The sequence below is a fragment of the Anoplophora glabripennis genome, unplaced genomic scaffold (assembly GCF_000390285.2).
Source record: "Anoplophora glabripennis isolate ALB-LARVAE unplaced genomic scaffold, Agla_2.0 scaffold46, whole genome shotgun sequence".
NCBI lineage: Eukaryota > Metazoa > Arthropoda > Insecta > Coleoptera > Cerambycidae > Anoplophora > Anoplophora glabripennis.
Genome location: NW_019416736.1, coordinates 872,056 through 891,804, shown reverse-complemented (window position 1 = coordinate 891,804; position 19,749 = coordinate 872,056). Strand labels below are relative to the sequence as shown.

At 32.4% G+C, this 19,749-nt stretch overlaps 1 protein-coding gene across 4 annotated transcripts in view; it reads left to right on the top strand.

Annotated features, from left to right (window-relative positions):
• The window catches only part of LOC108904273 (protein FAM107B), a 129,255-nt gene that overhangs the window by 96,273 nt on the left and 13,233 nt on the right, over positions 1 to 19,749 (top strand). Inside the window, exon 1 of one of the 4 annotated variants that reach the window (XM_018706759.2) lies at positions 10,969 to 11,128. The exons of the other annotated variants lie outside the window; for them this stretch is intronic. Within the exon in view, the coding sequence (XP_018562275.1) occupies positions 11,089 to 11,128 (40 nt within the window). The 5' untranslated portion in view covers positions 10,969 to 11,088. Of the gene's footprint in view, positions 1 to 10,968; positions 11,129 to 19,749 lie in introns of those variants that run through there. 4 annotated transcript variants of the gene reach the window in all.

The window sequence follows — 19,749 nt, the reverse complement described above, 5'->3', positions numbered from 1 at the left end:
TTTAACATATACAGGGTGATTCAGAACTTATCTAAAAAAAAATCTGGATGTACAGGGGATCCTTACAAATACAATTTTGTAAAGAAAAAATCAAAAAGGGCAGTTCGAAAATAAACTTCTGCACGGCACTGGAAACTGGTCCACTGTAAAACCTGACCTCACACAATGCGACCGAAATGGCGGTGTGATAAAAACGGACAAAAACTTTCGCAAGGAAAGAAATATGTAAATAGAATTTTATCGCACCTATTTTATATCGGCAAATTCAACTGCTTTTGCCTTTATTAATTAATAAAATTAATTTGTGTTTTTAAATAATAAAATCATTTGACATACCCGATGTTACAACAATTGTTCAAAATTTTATCCACCAATGTGTAAACAAATTTGGGTCCGTTGTACTCAGTTTCTACGAACTAACACAAATGTTGTCTTGTTTCACCATAACACAAATGCTTCACCATAAATTAAAACGATATCCATCAACTCCGAGTACACGCAAACCATTTTTGACACAAACTACCCATTTTTGACACTAACTACTAAAAACCTGTTGTAAACACCACAGATAGCAAGTAAATATCGCAACGACGATTGCAAAATCCGAGTTCAGTATTCGGAGTCACTGAGGCCACGTGGCGAATGACGCTAGAGACTACAGTTGTCCAGCTATGTAGTGGTTGAATGTACTATAACTTCAATATTTCTTTTCTCGGAAACTATAAGGATTTTACAAAATTTTTTTTTACGATATTGATTCCATTTCTCATGCTGCATCTATTCCCAAATTTTTTTGGACAAGTTATGGATCGCCCTGTATAATAGACATTGCAGAGCATCTTTATCCGTATCACCTGTATCAAGATAATTTAATAACGATAATTTTAATTTAAGAACAGTGTAATATTTCCTTCATTTTTGAGGAATTGGTAAAATGCAATAGCGAAGAAATTTTACGTTTTTTAATAGAAAGTACATGAATTAGGTATTTCATATTTCGACTTTTGTAATGGAACCAATCATTTTTCGAAATGAAAAACAATAAATTGATTTTTTCGCCAAAACACATCCTAAACAAAAGAGGATGTCCAAAAAAACAGGAACACCTCCAGGAACTTTTCAAAATCATCCCAAAAAAAAGCATGTAGGATATTGAGAAATAAATATTTTGGCGACTTTAGATTTGACCTTGACCTTAAGCTTCAAGATCAAACCAAGGTCAATGTGATAATATTGAATAGAGCGCTCTATTTATTTGTCTGAAATTGATAGAGCCCTAAATTTTGCGACTTAATATGAGGCTAAAGGTCGTTTGGAAGTCAAACTAATTTTTCTCAACAACTCGATAAGATCGAATTGTGGAGGAAGATGTTTCCATGGAAATTTTAAATTTGACCTTCAAAAAGTCTGCAAGAACATCATGAAAAAATTTTTTTGCTTTATACAAGCTGGTATAAAAAATTAGTCCATTTAATGTTAAGGTAACCTTAATTTGACCTTGTAACGTGTGATGAAGATCAAATCTAAGGTCACCATCGAATTTGTCGATCAAAATCCTTGAAACATTTTTCTCCACAATTGTTTGTGTTGTCGAGTTGTTTCGAGGAAAATGAATTTGACCCCCAACTAAGCTGAAAGGACATAGGTATAGAAAAAGTTTATATTCGGATATAAAACACTATAAAACATGCTAGTATAAAAAATAGGATGTTCTATTTATTTTTTTCAAATTGACATCAGCTTGACCTTGAACACTTAGGTTAAAGGTCAAATCAAGGTCACCAGCATATTGGTGTTTTCACACATTCTACAACTTTTACCTGAAACTGTTTTGTTAGGGCTCAGTTCCAAAAAGTTATCGGGTATCTATCTACATTTGGTATCCACGAAAATAAATATACATAAAGCAGTAAAGACAGGTGATAAGAACTGTTCAAATAATGAGTAGTGAAATTTCAGAATCATTGAATTTTAGTTGCGTAACTGATAACAAAAATCCATTGAGAGCTTGGGATGAATAAAATAAATTTTATGATTTATTTTAATCACAAAACTAATTCTTTAAGAACTATTTGTTCTGATTGCGAACCAAGTTCTATAATTTTTTTAAAATATGTATGTAGTAGTTAGAACTACGTATTTATATAATCCACATACAGGGTGATTCGCTTTATCCAAAAGCATTTGAGAATAGATGCGTCAATATCGTAAAAAAACATTTGTGAAATCCTTAGTTTCCGAGAAAAAAATTATTGAAGTTGTAGTATTTCCAACCTTTACATCGCTGGGCTACTGTAATCTCCAGCACCATTCGTCCACATCTCATCAGGCGATTCCGAATACTGAAATCCCATATTACTATTATCGATGTTGCGATAGTGTTTACATTAGTTTTTCAAGTATCTAAAATGGCTTATGTGTCGGAGTCGATGGATATTTTAAGGAATACCTTTTCAAGTTTTAGTAAAAATTTAAATTGATTTAAATTAGCTTTAATATCTTTTAAAGTAAAGCACAAAAACGGTGAATATAAGAAATGTACAATTAAAAATATGCAATGTTGTTTCAAATAGTTAGGTTTTGTGAATATTAACCATTACTTAATACTGACGACAATTGGGTATTATACTGGATTGACTCTTTTACGTATTTTCCTTATCTTTCGTTATCATTCAGTCGTTTAACGACTGCTTATTTCCAGTCCCCGCTCTGAAAGGCACTGGCATAGGTATATTTATTAGATAGATTGTGTTATGATATTGTGACAGCTGTCTTAAGAAAACTAGTGTATTTTTATTATATCATTAGTTTCGCTCAATTGGATATTCATGCTTTTATTAAAATGGTCTTAAATTAGGTAAGCATTTTAGCCAATTGAACTTTGTATACAGTATCGTTAATTTTTTTTAGTCCGTTAACTTTAAAAGTGTAAAGTTAATTCAAATTAATGAATTAAGCCTAGTAATGTCAAGGTACAAGTGCTAAAAATAAAAATATGTTTTGCGTTTTTACTTTAATGTTAATAATAACAACTTTATTTTCCAAAAACACTAGATTAGAAAAAAGTGTTCGCAAGGATTGCAGCGATTATTTTTGAATGATCATGTTTATTTTGTTTGAGTTATTTGTATAACTGCGTCTACATCAACATGAGTTTCAAAATAAAGGATATATCGATAAGATTATTGGATATTAACGCCTAAGATATGAATTACGCTGGCTTTATTTTGTTTGCATTCCAGATCACTCACAAGTGTCATAATTCACAATTGTCCAGTTTTTTTAAACTGTTAAGATAATTCTTGTGATATAAAGAAACTAAATATAAAAATGGTAGCTTAATGTTATTCGGTTCTTTGAAATAAGAGGTTCTAGATTAAATTTTAATATGCAGTTCGTGAACAACAAATTACATGCCACACGATACTCTAACCCGCATATGACGTTTTTTTTCACCCAAGAAGTGTAAGCTGAACTAACTTCTTTCAGCTGTGTCGGCATACATCTAGTTTTACTATTCGGGATATCTAATTACTTTTTTATTGACACACATGTTTGACATCAAATAAAAAATTATAATTACTCTTTGTATAAGTAGCCCTAATTTCCGTTCTAATTCTGAAAAATATTTAATTGTTCCATTTAATTCCTTAGCAACCTACTTAGTTTTGGATTTGACATCCACCAAACTAATTTTAGGCTACATATATTTTTTTATTTCATCGTTACTTACAGATTACGAGATATGTTCAGAAAATAACCGAACTTTTTATTTAACTTTTTTATTAATTTTATACATTATTGCTACTTGTCTCCTTCAAAGTACTCCCCTTTCTCCGTCAATATTTTCAAGATGAATATTTTATCTAAAGGTAAATGTACTTTTTGTATAAACCTTTTTCTGAAAATTGTTAATTACTAACCCCTTTAAAGCCTTATTATGTCTTATGTCTTATTCATATTTTAAACTTAGATATCGCAAAAATCGGTAGATATCGAAAAATCGGTATTAGATATGGAAATATCGCAAAAATTCTGATATCTAATATCTTTGTTTGAAGAGATATATCACCCGTATTTGGAAAAAAGTTTATACAAAAGAATAGCCTTAATTTTTTATACATATACTGTTTATATCTTTGAAAATTTTGGAAGAAAAAATAATAAACAAAAATAAGTAAAATGCTTTCGTCTGATCCAAAATAAATACGGCAGGGTATATTTTAAATTATAAACGATATTTTATTTGCAATCGCTTATGTTTCTGCGGTACAATTTCTCAAGTCAATGTCCTCTTTAGAGCATCCTACCAATCTTCGACGTGTAAAAATAAATCACCACAATGTTTCCTGTGACTTAGACAATCAATCATCGAAATCTTTCTGGACAAGAATATCATTAGTCACTATTTAGACAGTATCCCATCTGTTTTGTTCTTACTATCAGTACCTAAAAAGTTTCGTTGGACTTTATTCTGCAATCTTTCTCCAGAAAAAAATTAAGACAACCGTATAGAGTCATCCATCATTATTAAGTTGATTCTGGATGATTCAGACCATTTCACGTTCTGTGTCTGTAGCCACAGATGTTACTCTAACGAAAATATCCGTTAAAAGTAGTTAAATATTTCCGGCAATGAGATTTCACATGAACTTTCCCTTGTCTCCGCGTATGCAATATTCTTATCCAAATAGAAACCTCTAGTGTTATATACGCGTGAGAAATGCAAAACAAAGGGTCCATAAAGGTGCATTATTATGAACGTTTTGCGCTCTCAGTTGTTATATAATCGGGGAGGTATTGAAAGCTTTTTCTCACCTTCACGATCAATGCTAAACAATCCTAATGGTCAGATAGCAACATGCGAACTTATATAATGGCTAAGCACGAGAATAACTTCTAAACTAACGAACACGACCTACGGCTTTTATAATTGACTTTGTCATGTAAAGAGCGCACCCTTAAGGCGGACTCCTGTTTCGCCAGCGGTCGTCATCTAGTGATTAAAATCTTTTATAAAAAAAAATATAAAACAAAATTAGTATTCTGGTGGTACTGCAGTATGCAGTCAGCCAAAATAGATATTCTCTTAAGCAACTTTCAATCATACGGTGCCTAGATATGTATATAATTGTATGCTAACCTCAGTATGAACTCTGAAATTTAGTATGTAATTGAAAGTGTCTAGTTGTTCTTATGCAATTTTGAAAGTAAAAGTAAATAATTGTAGATTTAAAGTAATACATACAGCATATGTCACTACATGCGACTGTTTCAAAATGTTTTTTTAATCGATAAATGTGTCTAAAAGTTAAAACGAGTTTCTCGCGTGAAGTTTATATATATTCAATAAAATCTAAACAGTTCTTGCTGGAAAATAATAGCCCGGGAGGCAGCGACATTATTGATGTAATTATTCCTACAAAGCTGATTTTTTCTCATTTTGTTGTTTTGATATCGTAAGTAAACGGAACGGCAGTCTACCGCGCCAATGTGGGGGCAAACGTTAGTAACAATTTTTTAAACATGTAAATAAATAATACTTAAATGCCTTATACCTACAAGGCTGAAACTTTTTAGAGTGATCAATTATACCTAAAAATACAGTATAGTGATAGTCTACCGCGTCGGAAGGGGGGCCATCAAGGGTCTACCACCCACGCAAGGTGTTGAAAAATTAACTTTTTTGACTTATTTCTACAAGGCTGAATTTTTTTCTCAAATACTTTAGTTTATAAGAGAACCAAAAAAAAACAGTCTACCGATCATCTAAGGGTGCAAAGCCTTGATAGACGCAATGGAATGCACGATCTCCCGAGCGCAGTCGCTGCGCCGATTCACTGTAAGCCGCTCTGAATAATAACTCATACCGGGATTAAATTACAATCTACAAAGCTGCTTTTTTGTCTATAGATATCTTACAATAATTATTGTCAAATAAACGTCTTATACCTTCGATACGAGGTGGCTAAAGCTTCGGTAGACGTGGCGAAAGTTTTTGCGCGGAAGTTGCTTAAAATTCCAAATTTATTATTAATTACAGTTTTTTGAGCTTACACCATTATTTAAACGTATGATATAGTAACAACGAGCGAGCGTTAGCGAGCGAGATTTTTGCTAGTATAATAGGTATTAACAAAAGTTCAAAAATTTTTTTTTTCAAATAACTGACCTTTTTCTTTTTTAACATTGAATAATTAAATTTATTTCACTTTTACTTATAATTTATAACAATAATACTTTTCGATAATAGCGCGCGAAATGCTTGATTTGCGATTCATCATCACATTCGTCAATTACACTCGTGCGAGAATTATTCTATCGCACTAGTATCGAACAATATTTTACGACACTTATTTATAAAATAAATGATAACAACGCAAATGTTTTTTATTACAACAATATAGTAATTATATAAAAAATAAATATATTTTTCTTATTCCTCATCGCTACTGACATTTGATTCCTCATCGCCTTCCATATCATCACTATCTTCATCCTCATCATCTTTCTGGTCACACACTCCATCATTTTCTTTAAGGTACTGACAACCGTCATTTGCAATTTCTATATCTGCAAATAGCAATATATTATTAAATAATTATTATATTATGCTAACATAAATTCACCCCCTTTAGGGTCTGAAAGTCATTTTTTAATTGAGTTTTAGACTTCCTTAAAATGCAAATATGTGTACCTGAATCTTTATCGTTCTGTAGATCAAACGTCACATCATCGATTGACTGAGGCAATTGGTCGCCACTAAACCAATTAAAATCATATCTTGCATTCTCATCCACTTTCCAGCCACAGTCGAGTGGGGATAATGTTATAGGCTCTTTTAAGTGAGCATTACTCCAAATTTGTGCAATATATGCTGTTCGGAGTATGTGTTCTCGGAGCTCTGATTGACAAGGTGGTAAAGCAGATGCATCGACTCTTGACCTTTTGACGAAAGATTTTATTGTTAGTAGTTTTGTAAGCTTTCAAAAACATCACTGATCGATGTGACGTTTGATCTACAGAGCGATAAAGATTCAGGTACACATATTTGCATTTTAAGGAGGTCTAAAACTCAATCAAAAAATGACTTTCAGACCCTAAAGGGGGTGAATTGATGTTAGCATAATATAATATATTGCTATTTGCAGATACAGAAATTGTATCTGACGGTTGTCAATACCTTAAAGAAAATGATGGAGTGTGTGACCAGAAAGATGATGAGGATGAAGATAGTGATGATATGGAAGGCGATGAGGAATCAAATGTCAGTAGCGATGAGGAATAAGAAAAATATATTTATTTTTTATATAATTAATATATTGTTGTAATAAAAAACATTTGCGGTGTTATCATTTATTTTATAAATAAGTGTCGTAAAATATTGTTCGATACTAGTGCGATTGAATAATTCTCGCACGAGTGTAATTGACGAATGTGATGATGAAACGCAAATCAAGCATTTCGCGCGCTATTATCGAAAAGTATTATTGTTATAAATTATAACTAAAAGTGAAATAAATTTAATTATTCAATGTGTTAAAAAAGAAAAAGGTCAGTTATTTGAAAAAAAATTTTTTTGAACTTTTGTTAATACCTATTATACTAGCAAAAATCTCGCTCGCTCACGCTCGCACGTTGTTACTATATCATACGTTTAAATAATGGTGTAAGCTCAAAAAACTGTAATTAATAATAAATTTGGAATTTTAAGCAACTTCCGCGCAAAAACTTTCGCCACGTCTACCGAAGCTTTAGCCACCTCGTATCGAAGGTATAAGACGTTTATTTGACAATAATTATTGTAAGATATCTATAGACAAAAAAGCAGCTTTGTAGATTGTAATTTAATCCCGGTATGAGTTATTATTCAGAGCGGCTTACAGTGAATCGGCGCAGCGACTGCGCTCGGGAGATCGTGCATTCCATTGCGTCTATCAAGGCTTTGCACCCTTAGATGATCGGTAGACTTTTTTTTTTGGTTCTCTTATAAACTAAAGTATTTGAGAAAAAAAATTCAGCCTTGTAGAAATAAGTCAAAAAAGTTAATTTTTCAACACCTTGCGTGGGTGGTAGACCCTTGATGGCCCCCCTTCCGACGCGGTAGACTATCACTATACTGTATTTTTAGGTATAATTGATCACTCTAAAAAGTTTCAGCCTTGTAGGTATAAGGCATTTAAGTATTATTTATTTACATGTTTAAAAAATTGTTACTAACGTTTGCCCCCACATTGGCGCGGTAGACTGCCGTTCCGTTTACTTACGATATCAAAACAACAAAATGAGAAAAAATCAGCTTTGTAGGAATTGGTGCAAAATTTCTGTCGCTGCCTCCCGGACTATAAGTAATTCAACTGCAAAATAAGGTCATTACAACTAAAATTTTATTAGTGAAACTATTACAACAGAAGTTGAAGTGAATTTTACTTAAGTCCGAGTTTCTACTAACTATCAATATGAGTGACTTTTTACTCTATTCTGAGTATGTACCTAATACCAATTAAGAGTTGACTTTTTCTCTAAATTTAACTATTATCGAGTCGATTTTTTACTCAAACGTGTTATTTATTTCCGCTTAACGCAGTGGTGTAACATTTATTTTTTAGAAAAGTGTCTCGAAAATATAGTTTGCACGCCACTGGTTGTGGTGTAGGTCCCCGTTAAAACTCCCCATATCAAATTAGAAAAAAATCCCTTAACGTATCTCCGAGATACGCCTGAAAATCATTTTTATTTTTTCAACTTGAACACCCTGTATCTCGAAAAATAAGCGTTTATGAGCAACGTTGTATATAACTTTTTCCCATTTATTTTCGTCGTGAAATCTAGTGGTAAAATTTGTCCCACTTTTTAACGGACACCCTGTATAAATACGTTAAACAATTAAAAGTAACCTGTGAATATACAGAAAATACAAGGAAGGTAGACAAGACAGTTGTATATTAAAATTACTGCTGTGTTTATTATTATTTAAAAATTCGTCGTTTTGTTTCTTGGCGTAGTGGGTTAAAAGATTTCAAACTCCAATGTCCTGGTCTATCTTTATTTTACCGGCTTGAGGTTACGGATTTAGTAATTTTGAAGCTTGTTTCTACTTTTAGTAAAGTAAGAATCAATCTGATTACGTCGTAATTTTAAATTATTATTTACATAACAAACATTGCAAAATATACAGGGTGTCCCGTTTAAAGTTCCTCAGCTGGATATCTCGAAAGTTGAAAAAGTTCAGTGGTATGAGATTCCTACTTACAAGTATTGGAGTTATACAATGGTTTTTTTAGAATTCATTTATCCGTTTCCATATTCTAAAAATCCAGCGGGAGAAATTTTTCATCTCTGAGTTTCAAACCAGAGATTATTCTTATTACTCTTCTTTGCAAAATAAATATAAGTACTTTAATCGGACTAGATCATAAAATATGAAATTTTAAAAAAATTATCAGTAGACATTGTATTGCGTGGCAAATTTAAGTTTTTTTTCATTTATTTTACTGCGCACAAAAATCTAGACGACCTGTAGGAAAATTAGTCATTTTGTGTTGTAGAAAGAAACGTATCAAAAGATAAAATTTTCAAAAGTTGAAATTAAGTAGACAACAACTATCAAAGTAGGATGTGCAAAACAACATTAGTCAAATTGATCAAGGTTAGGCAAAAGCCGCTCGGGAATTCGCTCTTTTTGCATTAAATAAAGCTTATTTTTACGATAATTAAAAAACAAATCGATTGATCGTTAAATTGTTGCTCCAGCTATTTGTTAATTAATTTCGTTTAATTTTTGCATTTTTAATTACGAAACGTTAATTTTGGAAGTTAGCATCGTAGATATAGGTTCCAATTCATCCAAAGAAATGTATTTCAAAAAGTTGAAATTAAGTAGCCCTTTACAACCAACAAAGTAGGCCGTACAAAATAGTGTTATAAACAAACACTGACTGTTGGTCAGGGTCAGGCAAAAGCCGCTCGGGAATTCGCTCTTTTTGCATTAAATAGAGCTTATTTTTACGGTAATTAAAAACAAAGAAAAATCACCTACGCCTCTTTGTTGCCAAGATAGCCTTTTTTTATAACGTTAATTGTTAATTAACTATTGGACGTATCGGACCGGTATTTTAGAGCCAATTAAAGAAAGGTTAAACTTTTATTTTCAGAATGTTTTACATTGATAGTTCGTGTAATAAACGCGCTAGCAGCAGTAAAAGTTAACGTTAATGAACGGCCTGCACGCAGGAGAAGGAGCGCTGCGCCCGCGCACGCGCGTGAACGCCGCCCTCATCGCGTGCGAGATTTTTTAACCGAATTTGAAACGCTCAAGTCAAAAATCAGTTCTACTAATAATTTTTTTACATTCAAGTCTAATTCGACAGGAGTAATACACTGGATGTTGAAATAACGTGGTCCCAAGTTAGAATAGCTAATGAATAAACCATGATAAGCTGTTATCAAAGTTAGTACTGACACTTGATGAACTAATTTTTGAAATTTTATTCCAAATATGAATTTTATTGTGATTTTAAAATAACAAGGAGTGAAAATTTGTACCTAAGAATTGTTTGCGTTATTTGAAAGTGGAAGGAACCCGCAGAATTTTACCTGCACCACTTTGTACACCACGAAGGCAGGTCACCTCTGTTTTTATAGTTTGCGGCCGTCGCCGGAAAAGGGTTCCGTCTCCAACTACTCCAGCACTTACGGGTCTTCACCGTACTTGACCCATAGAGAATCCCGATATTGTAAGGACGCCTTGAACTACTCCGATGTTGCGGATTAGCGATTAGTGGGCGAGGAGCGCGGCGTCGGCGGTCCGCCTCCGCGATATACCTCCAGGTGCGGACGGAAATAGCGCCTCGCTCGGAATTTGAAAATTGTTGCTTCGTTTGCGTGCCCGTCGAGTTATACCCCCTTATTCGGCGGCTGATTTACCGCCCCGTTATTGTTATTATTGCCGGATCGTTCTGCAGGTAGGCCTGTTCGCTCCGAAGGTTCTTGTATAGTCGGTGTTCTCTCGGGGATTGTTTTGGTTTTACGGTCGAGTCGGCGGGACGGTGAGGTGTAGCCCGAGATAGGTTGTGCTCTCATGTAAATATGGTTAGCGATAAGATTGATATTTTCCAGCAGAGGCGAGGTGAGGTTTAATTAGTAATTACCGTCGTAAGGTTTGAAGTGAAGTACCCTTTTCGTAGTTACATGTGCGATATATCCTCATTAAGGTTGTAGAATCTATTTTTTGCGATATTTCAAAAATTGCTTACCTTGTAAACATTAACACTATTGAACGTTTAGATGTGCAATTTTTTTATATGGTGTCTCAAACTCGATAGTATGGGTCTACTGTGAGGACACAAAAAATTTGGTACCCTTTCTTGTTAAATGGGATGAGGTAAGCTCCATTTTCAATAGAAAGTATTATCTTTGGGATGTGACAGAAACGGTTGATAACGACATCAATTATATTTTTTCCAGAAACATACCCAAATTTTTTTCCTGTTAAAAAGCTCTCTTTTTTCTAATAAACTTTTATTATGGAAATTTTTCTGTATTACTTCCTGTTTAAAAGTTATAAGCTATATCGTCCTAAAGAGTTTCAAAAGAAATACCACCTAAAAATCACATTAGCGGTGGAAGGATCAAGTAGTCGTTGGAAAATAATTGAATGTTCGTTGTTTAAAGTGCATATGTCATTATAAACCAGTGCTTAAGCTTCAAAAATGGTAAAAAGTGAAAAAAAATTATAGTAGGATGAAACCCATTGGAAAAGGAAGAGAATATAACAGAAATGAAAGGAAAAATAATTTACGGGCGATCTGAGGTCGGGAAGGGGAAGGGGGTGAGTTTTTAAGGGTAAAAAACGGTTTATCTTGATTTCCGGAAAAACTACAAGTCTTATGGAAAAAAGTTAAATGGCAAAGTTGTAGGTAATAAAAAGATCTACAACTTTTGTATTTACACTTTTTTCACATAACCTCAAAATTTATGTGAAAAATTCAAATAACCAAGTTTTTGGTTTTTTATTTTTATCTTTTACAAACAAATTTTTTTTTCACGAAATTTGGTGAAAACTTACCTATTTATGTCCCAAACACGCTGTAATTTTTTTGATTTGAAATATTTATTTTTTCACCTTATTTTTACTTAATATCGAAAAAGCACCCTAATTTTCAATCGAAAATTCTCACGTCAAAATATCTGCTTTTTTAAAAACGTCGGTGGGCTTTTTCTTCGTTGAAATCTCTACTTTCTGATGGTGTAAAAAAATATATACATTACTATGGTAAGTTTTCTCAGGAAATGCAAAGAAACGAACTAGAATCCGAAATTTTTTTTCTAATCATTATGTACAATTTTGAGCTATTTATTAAAATTTACACTTTAATTACTCGAAAAACGTAAGATTCCATGTTACATTGATAAACAAAAAAATTACAAGTCGAAATATACTATTATAATTAACAACCAAATAAGTTAATAAAGTTAATATTTAATAAGACATCTACAATATTTTGAGAAAGTTGTAGAATCTTCTTTCGTTTCTTTGCATTTCCTGAGAAAACTTACCATAGTAATGTATATTTTTTTTTACACCATAAGAAAGTAGAGATTTCAACGAAGAAAAAGCCCACCGACGTTTTTAAAAAAGCAGATATTTTGACGTGAGAATTTTCGATTGAAAATTAGGGTGCTTTTTCGATATTAAGTAAAAATAAGGTGAAAAAATAAATATTTCAAATCAAAAAAATTACAGCGTGTTTGGGACATAAATAGGTAAGTTTTCACCAAATTTCGTGAAAAAAAAATTTTTTTTTAAAAGATAAAAATTAAAAACCAAAAACTTGGTTATTTGAATTTTTCACATAAATTTTGAGGTTATGTGAAAAAAGTGTAAATACAAAAGTTGTAGATCTTTTTATTACCTACAACTTTGCCATTTAACTTTTTTCCATAAGACTTGTAGTTTTTCCGGAAATCAAGGGAAACCGTTTTTTACCCTTAAAAACTCACCCCCTTCCCCTTCCCGACCTCAGATCGCCCGTAAATTATTTTTCCTTTCATTTCTGTTATATTCTCTTTCTTTTCCAATGGGTTTCATCCTACTATAATTTTTTTTGGTGTCAAAAATTATCGACCCTGGTCTATTAAGAATAAATAAAAGGATTAAACTCGACAATTCTTTAATACAGTTAAAACAAAAGGTGATGATAACAATAACTAAACTTGAAAAATGAGGCAAACGCTTTCATACTACATACATATTACAATCTATTCTCTAATGACCTCCTCTCATTTCAAGACATCCAATCTTCGTCTGGCTTCTTTGTGTGCTGTATTTATTAACATTTCGCCGTTTAACTCATTATAAGCGTTTGTGATTTTTTCTTTCAAATTATTAATATCTCGCGAAGGTGTTGTGTAAACCTTATTTTTTAAAACCCCCCATAAAAAAAATCGAGGGGTATTATATCTGGTGACTTTCCGGGCCACTGATTAGGTCCATTAAGCCCAATCCATTTTTCTGGGAAAGTGTTGTCTAAATATTGCTGCACAATCCTGGCCTTGTGGGGTGGAGCCCCGTCGCACAGTGGGAAATATTGGAAAAAATTCTCGCCACTCGCCAATTTTCATCGTCTCGTCGTGATTTTTTTTTTAATAATCTCGTAATATGAATTTTCATATTCCAGTGAGGTTTTTTCGAAAAACCCTTTTTTTAATGCTTAGGGAGCTCAATGCCGAAGAAAAAATTTTTAAATACTCGATGTTCAGTTGTAGAAAAAAATGTTTAAAAAGTATCTGCTATTAATAAAATTGATTATTATGACCCACGATGATATATCTGATATTTTTTCTTCAAAAACCTAACGTCAAAATTATTAATTCTAACCTAAAAGCCTTAAACGAAATTTACATTGGAAAAAAAGTTTTTTTACATGCCAAAAGTACGAAATAGATTCAGTAGAATCCTACGTAACATGTTATACCCAAACCATGAATTTGAATCTAAAAAACCTAACCTTAAAACCAACATTAACTAAGTTTAAACTCACTAAATTATGGATTAATAAAAATAAAATAAAATATCTTTATTGTACAGAGATTTGATCAACAATTTTTCCGAGAGCATACACCTTGTACCATACTGTACCCAAATCTGACACCTTAACCCAAGAACCTAACCTCAGAACTGGAAAGATTGTCAAATCAAATCATTAGAGTGAAAAAAATTGTCACAAAATTATTTTCTTTAATAAAAAAATAATGTATTTTTGTTGAGTGTTCATCATCGCGATCGCCAAAACCTTTAGTCAAAACTGAAAACATAACCTAAAGACCCTGAAATCACGGGTCATAATAATCAATTTTATTAATAGCAGATACATTTTTTTCTACAACTGAACATCGAGTATTTAAAAAATTTTTGTGCGACATTGAGGTTGGGGCGCTCCCTAAGCATTAAAAAAAGGGTTTTTCGAAAAAACCTCACCGGAATATGAAAATTCAGATTACGAGATTATTAAAAAAAGATCACGACGAGACGATGAAAATTGGCGAGGGGCGAGAATTTTTTCCAATATTTACCACTGTGGCGTCGTGCTGAAACCATAGGTTTCTCCTTAGCTGCAAAGGCACATTCTCCAGAAGTGCAGGAAGTTCTTCTTGTAAGAAATTTAGGTAACTTACGCTGTCAATGTAAGGGCCAATTAAATACCTACCGAGGATGCCGCACCATATATTTACTCCAAAATGGCCTTGGTTTTGGACTGGATTTTCAATGGATCAGTAGTGTTCGTTGCGCCTGTTTGGCAAACCATTACTGATAAACCCACTTTCGTCTAAGGAACTTGCCGAAAAAGGTTCTACATTTACTACAGTTTGAGCTATAAAATTAAATCTGTTTTGAATGTGACGCTCAGGCAAATACTCCAAATTGTGAATTTTGTAGTCATGATATCCATTTGTCTTCGTTGAACGGCTGATTTATTCAAATTCAATTCCCGGTTAGCTTGCCGTATAGAATTTCGTGAATTTTTTTCGAAGTACTTTAACAGTCTAGCTGTATTAACATTGTTTTTTACCCTTCGGTCAATTATTTGATTTTTCCGAACAGAAAATCCGTCTTCTTTTCGTCCCAAGGTTCTATGATTAGGAATGAGGCGCTCTGGATACATTTCTCGATATAACTCTACAGCTCTTCCTGAATTTTTTTTGTTGCCATAAATTAGCAACATATCAACTTTTTCTGAATGAGAAAACATTTTGTAAGCACAAATGATTATGTTCGTATTGAGTAATAACAAGTATTTTGTGACATTTATGCACTTTAAACAACGAACATTCAATTATTTTCCAACGACTACTTGATCCTTCCATCGTTAATGTGCTTTTTAGGTGGTATTTCTTTTGAGACTCTTTAGGACGATATTGCTTATAACTTTTACACGAAAAGTAATACAGAAAAATTTCTCTAATAAAAGTTTATTAGAAAAAAGCGTAATTAGTCGTTTCTGTCAAATCCCAAAGATAATACTTTCGATTGAAAATTGAGCTTACCTCATCCCATTTAACACCACGTGTCCCAAATTTTATTTAAATTTTTTGTTTCCTCACAGAGACACCCTGTACTAATAAGAGTTAGTGTAGTACCGAAGACTACCTTTGATCTTTAGAAACACGTATCATAAGTTTGTTTTCTCAAATTCCGTCCCATTTAATTGGACTATAAAGAAGAAATATGCATATAAAAATGTGGCTATCTTAGCAGATTCCAGTAAAAGTTTCAGTAGCGTTATAGTATTATGGTATATAATGGTCTAATGGTTTAAGTAAATATTGAACTATTCTTTATTATTTCTCGGAAATCACTTAGCGTTAATCGATTTTTTTTTTATTGATTTAACTAAATGCATATTAAATGCACAAGGAAGAAATGCAGTATTTATTTATACAGGTGTCAAAAACTTTGCTTATGTAATTGGAATCGACTTAAATCGAGACTTAAAGCATAAAATTAGTCTAGATTTAATTGTAAACCGTTAAATTTTTTATAAAACCCACAGTCCTGTTTCCATTATTTAAAAATGAAATGATTGGTGTATTCAAATCACAGGTTATCTCATTAAAATAATGGGACAGTGTTTCGATATTAATAAAATTATTTTCAAAAAAATACTGTGCTGTCAGTCGGTTGTTTCAATAAAATGACTGATGAGCATACAAAGTTATATTAAACATAATCTTTTAGTTTTATCTTTTATTACTGTTGCATAAGTAGTTTTAAGGAAAACGGAGGTTCCCCTCGTTTTATCTCCTGTTTGTGCATATATGAATGAAATACATACTAGGTTTCTGTGGTATTAATCATGGTTTCGTTTATGAAAACATTAAACTACAGATTTTTATTAAAATAATCACTCCAAATACATTATAATTAAATGTTTTGTATTGTAGGTCTCCTAATCAGTGTAACAGAGTAATGGTTCATGTTCTCCAGAATAGCGTTGCCAGTTGTTGCCTTTTTAAATCATCTGTTACAGAGCAACAATGGAAAATTGTTTAATAAACCACTTTAATTGCTTTTATATGACTTAGCGACGTGTTATTTTAAAGTCACCATATTTTTTTGATATCAAAAAATTTTTTAAAATGATTTATTAAATATTAACAAATATTGATATGTATATATGTTACTAATCACTACATATTATAAAACAAAGTCCTCCGCCGCGTCTGTCTGTCTGTCTGTTCGCGATAAACTCAAAAACTACTGCGCCGATTTTCATGCTGTTTTCACCAATGGATAGAATAGTTCTCGAGGAAGGTTTTAGTATATATGTAATTTGTTATGTTTTTGTATACATTAACGATATTTGTTGGTGGTGTCGGAAAAAAAATAAGCCGTCTGGGAGCTTTCAACGAAAACGCTGCCTAAACCCTTTGAGATATAACAAAATAATGTATGGTGGAATTGTGTATCTTATATAGGTCTACAGAAAAGTCCACGATGGCATATGTCTATCTCTTAAGGATAACATACTATATCCATTTTAATACTTTAAAAAGTGGGCAATTATAAAGCGTTAATTGGAAAGCTATTTACACAAATACGGTATTAATCCTTATAATTTTAAATACGTTAGTTGGCTTGAGCACTTCATGAAGATTATTTTTTCCCTTTACACCATGCAAATTAAATGAATACCTTAGCAGATATAGCAAAATCAAAATAATGCGCAACGAAATTAATTTCGTTTCGCCGTGATTCGACCAGGCCGCGCGGGCGCCCCGTGACTTCGCGCCTCGCGTCCGAGCCAGGGGGGTCCGAAAGTTTATGTAGTGTATCAATGTATGGTGTAATTGTGTATCATATATATGCCTACACAAAAGTCCGCGATGGCATGTGTCTATATGTTAAAGATAACATACTATCTATATCCATTTTAATACTGGCAACAAAATTGGCAATTATAAAGCGGTAATGTAAACGCTATTTACACAAATACGGTATTAATCCTTATCATTTTAAATAAGTTAGAGGCTTTAAGCATTTCATGCACAATATTTTACTCTTTTACACCATATAATTTAAATGAATATCTTAGGAGTAATCGCAAAAAAATTACGGACGCGAGAATAAAATTCAAGCGCCTCGCTTCGCTTGATGCGATCGCCGACCCTCCCCCCGCTCCGATCCTTTAATAAACTGACTTGGAGCGAATGGAGGTGACGACTGACGACTGTGTTTTCTTTCTGGGTGTTGTTGGAAAGTTATAATTGCGTTCGATATTTTAAGGTCACATTTTTGTTTTGTATTTGTTGTCTTTATGTAGTCGAACATACATAGATACTTTCAAACATACTTTTATTTCATTGAGTTTTAATAATTTGTTTGTTTTTTTGTTATTGTGAATCATTTAAAACTTCATAGTCGCATTTTTGTTTCGTGTTTGTTTTCTTTAGGTAGTTAGATACCTAACTACTTACTTATTAATTAAAACTGATAGTCCTGAGCATATGTACTTTAATTTAATTCGTTTTGTTCTCACATTGTTGGTAGTTACCTATATTGTTTTAAATTTAAAGGTTTTGCATTTTTAGTTTTAAGTTCTTTTGTTGTCTTTAGGTATATAGATATTAGATATATCGTGAATTATTTTAAAATTAATATTAGGGTCGCATTAGATGAAAGATTATTGATTTTTTGTTTGTTACGATTTAACTCAAAAACTACTCAACCAATTTTACCGAAAGCTACTTCTCCTCGGAGTAACATAGGCTATTTTATATTTGCCCGTGCGAAGCCGGGGCGGGTTGCTAGTTGTAAATAAAATTAACTTAAAATAATTATTTTGGCCGTTTTGAAAAACGTACATAATAAAAATATAAATAAAAGTACTTACTAATCTGATTGATATGAAAAATCGTAAAAAGAGATTTTACAAACAATTACTTGTTACTATTTTTTTAAGCAGTGTAATGTAATTTATGAATATCAGTGTCAGTGAGTCATTTAGGAAAGTTAAAGGAAAGTATGTATCTACTCTTTTTCCTTATTCAACTACTTCAGCAGCCAACCAGTGCTAGACATATAGAATCAAATAAATAAAACAGAACAAAATTAAACCGTGAATAGTTTAAATTTAAGCAGAATCCGATGCTGCTCCAAACGCTTACGAAGGGTAACGGAGTTCTTCACTATTAAGTTAAAATGCTGTATTGTCTCCTCTGAAAAACCGCTACTGCCAGTTGACTTTATACCTGATATGATATGACGAGATGTAAAACAAATCGCCACATTAATTCGACGAAACACGAATGGCCGGAACGTTAATGTTTCCTATTGAAGTTTCCTTGCGATATTATGAAAAAGCTTGCATACGAATCAAGAAAGAGTTGATGCTTTTAGATCAAAATGTATTTCTAAAGCTCAAACGTAACTTCCGTATAAATATGACCCCCATATTCAAACTTACACTCTGCGTATTTGGATAAAAGTAGTTTTTATGTTAACTTAAGCTATGGTTTTGTGTACATATGTATATAATAATTTATACAAGCAAAATAATTCTATTTGCCTCAATATGTGATATATTGCTGGAAAGATAAATATACGTCCACTTAAAGAGGTTATATTTCCTGCTTCTGAAAATATCTGCGGTTCGGTGGAAATATTGTGTTTAAAATAAATTTGCAAGAACCTACTTAACCACAAACCGTATGACTTAAACAGAGTACCACTGAAAAACGATGGTAAATCTAATCGTTGAGTGAACAACGATCTGACTCAAATTGATTTACAATAATTGTTACAAAACGCTGATGTTTCGAAGTGAATCAGTGTATGAAGAAAGAAGAAACGGTTATTGAAGCGACTGTATAGAACTTTACATGTTTATCAAAACCGTTTAGTTCAAATGAGAAGTCGTCACAATAAATTTGTTTTATCGCCAAGTTTACATCTTGCTCCCTACTGTTTCCAATCGGTTCGCTTATTACGAGTATGATCATTTCATGAGGAAAGTTTGTTCTAGGCTGATGAGGTCAATCGTGACAAATTATCTGCAGTACTATTCTCGACAATATTAGAAATTTGCAAATTGTGTTGTATAGGGTGTGTAAATATTTCGTGTACATGGCACTATCTCAGATTCTTGATCCAATCAATTTACTTTTATTCACAATTGCTTTATTTTATTAATTGACAAAGTTTCTTTTCTTTCTAAATAAGTCTAGTTACTTTTCCAGTTTAAGCAAATT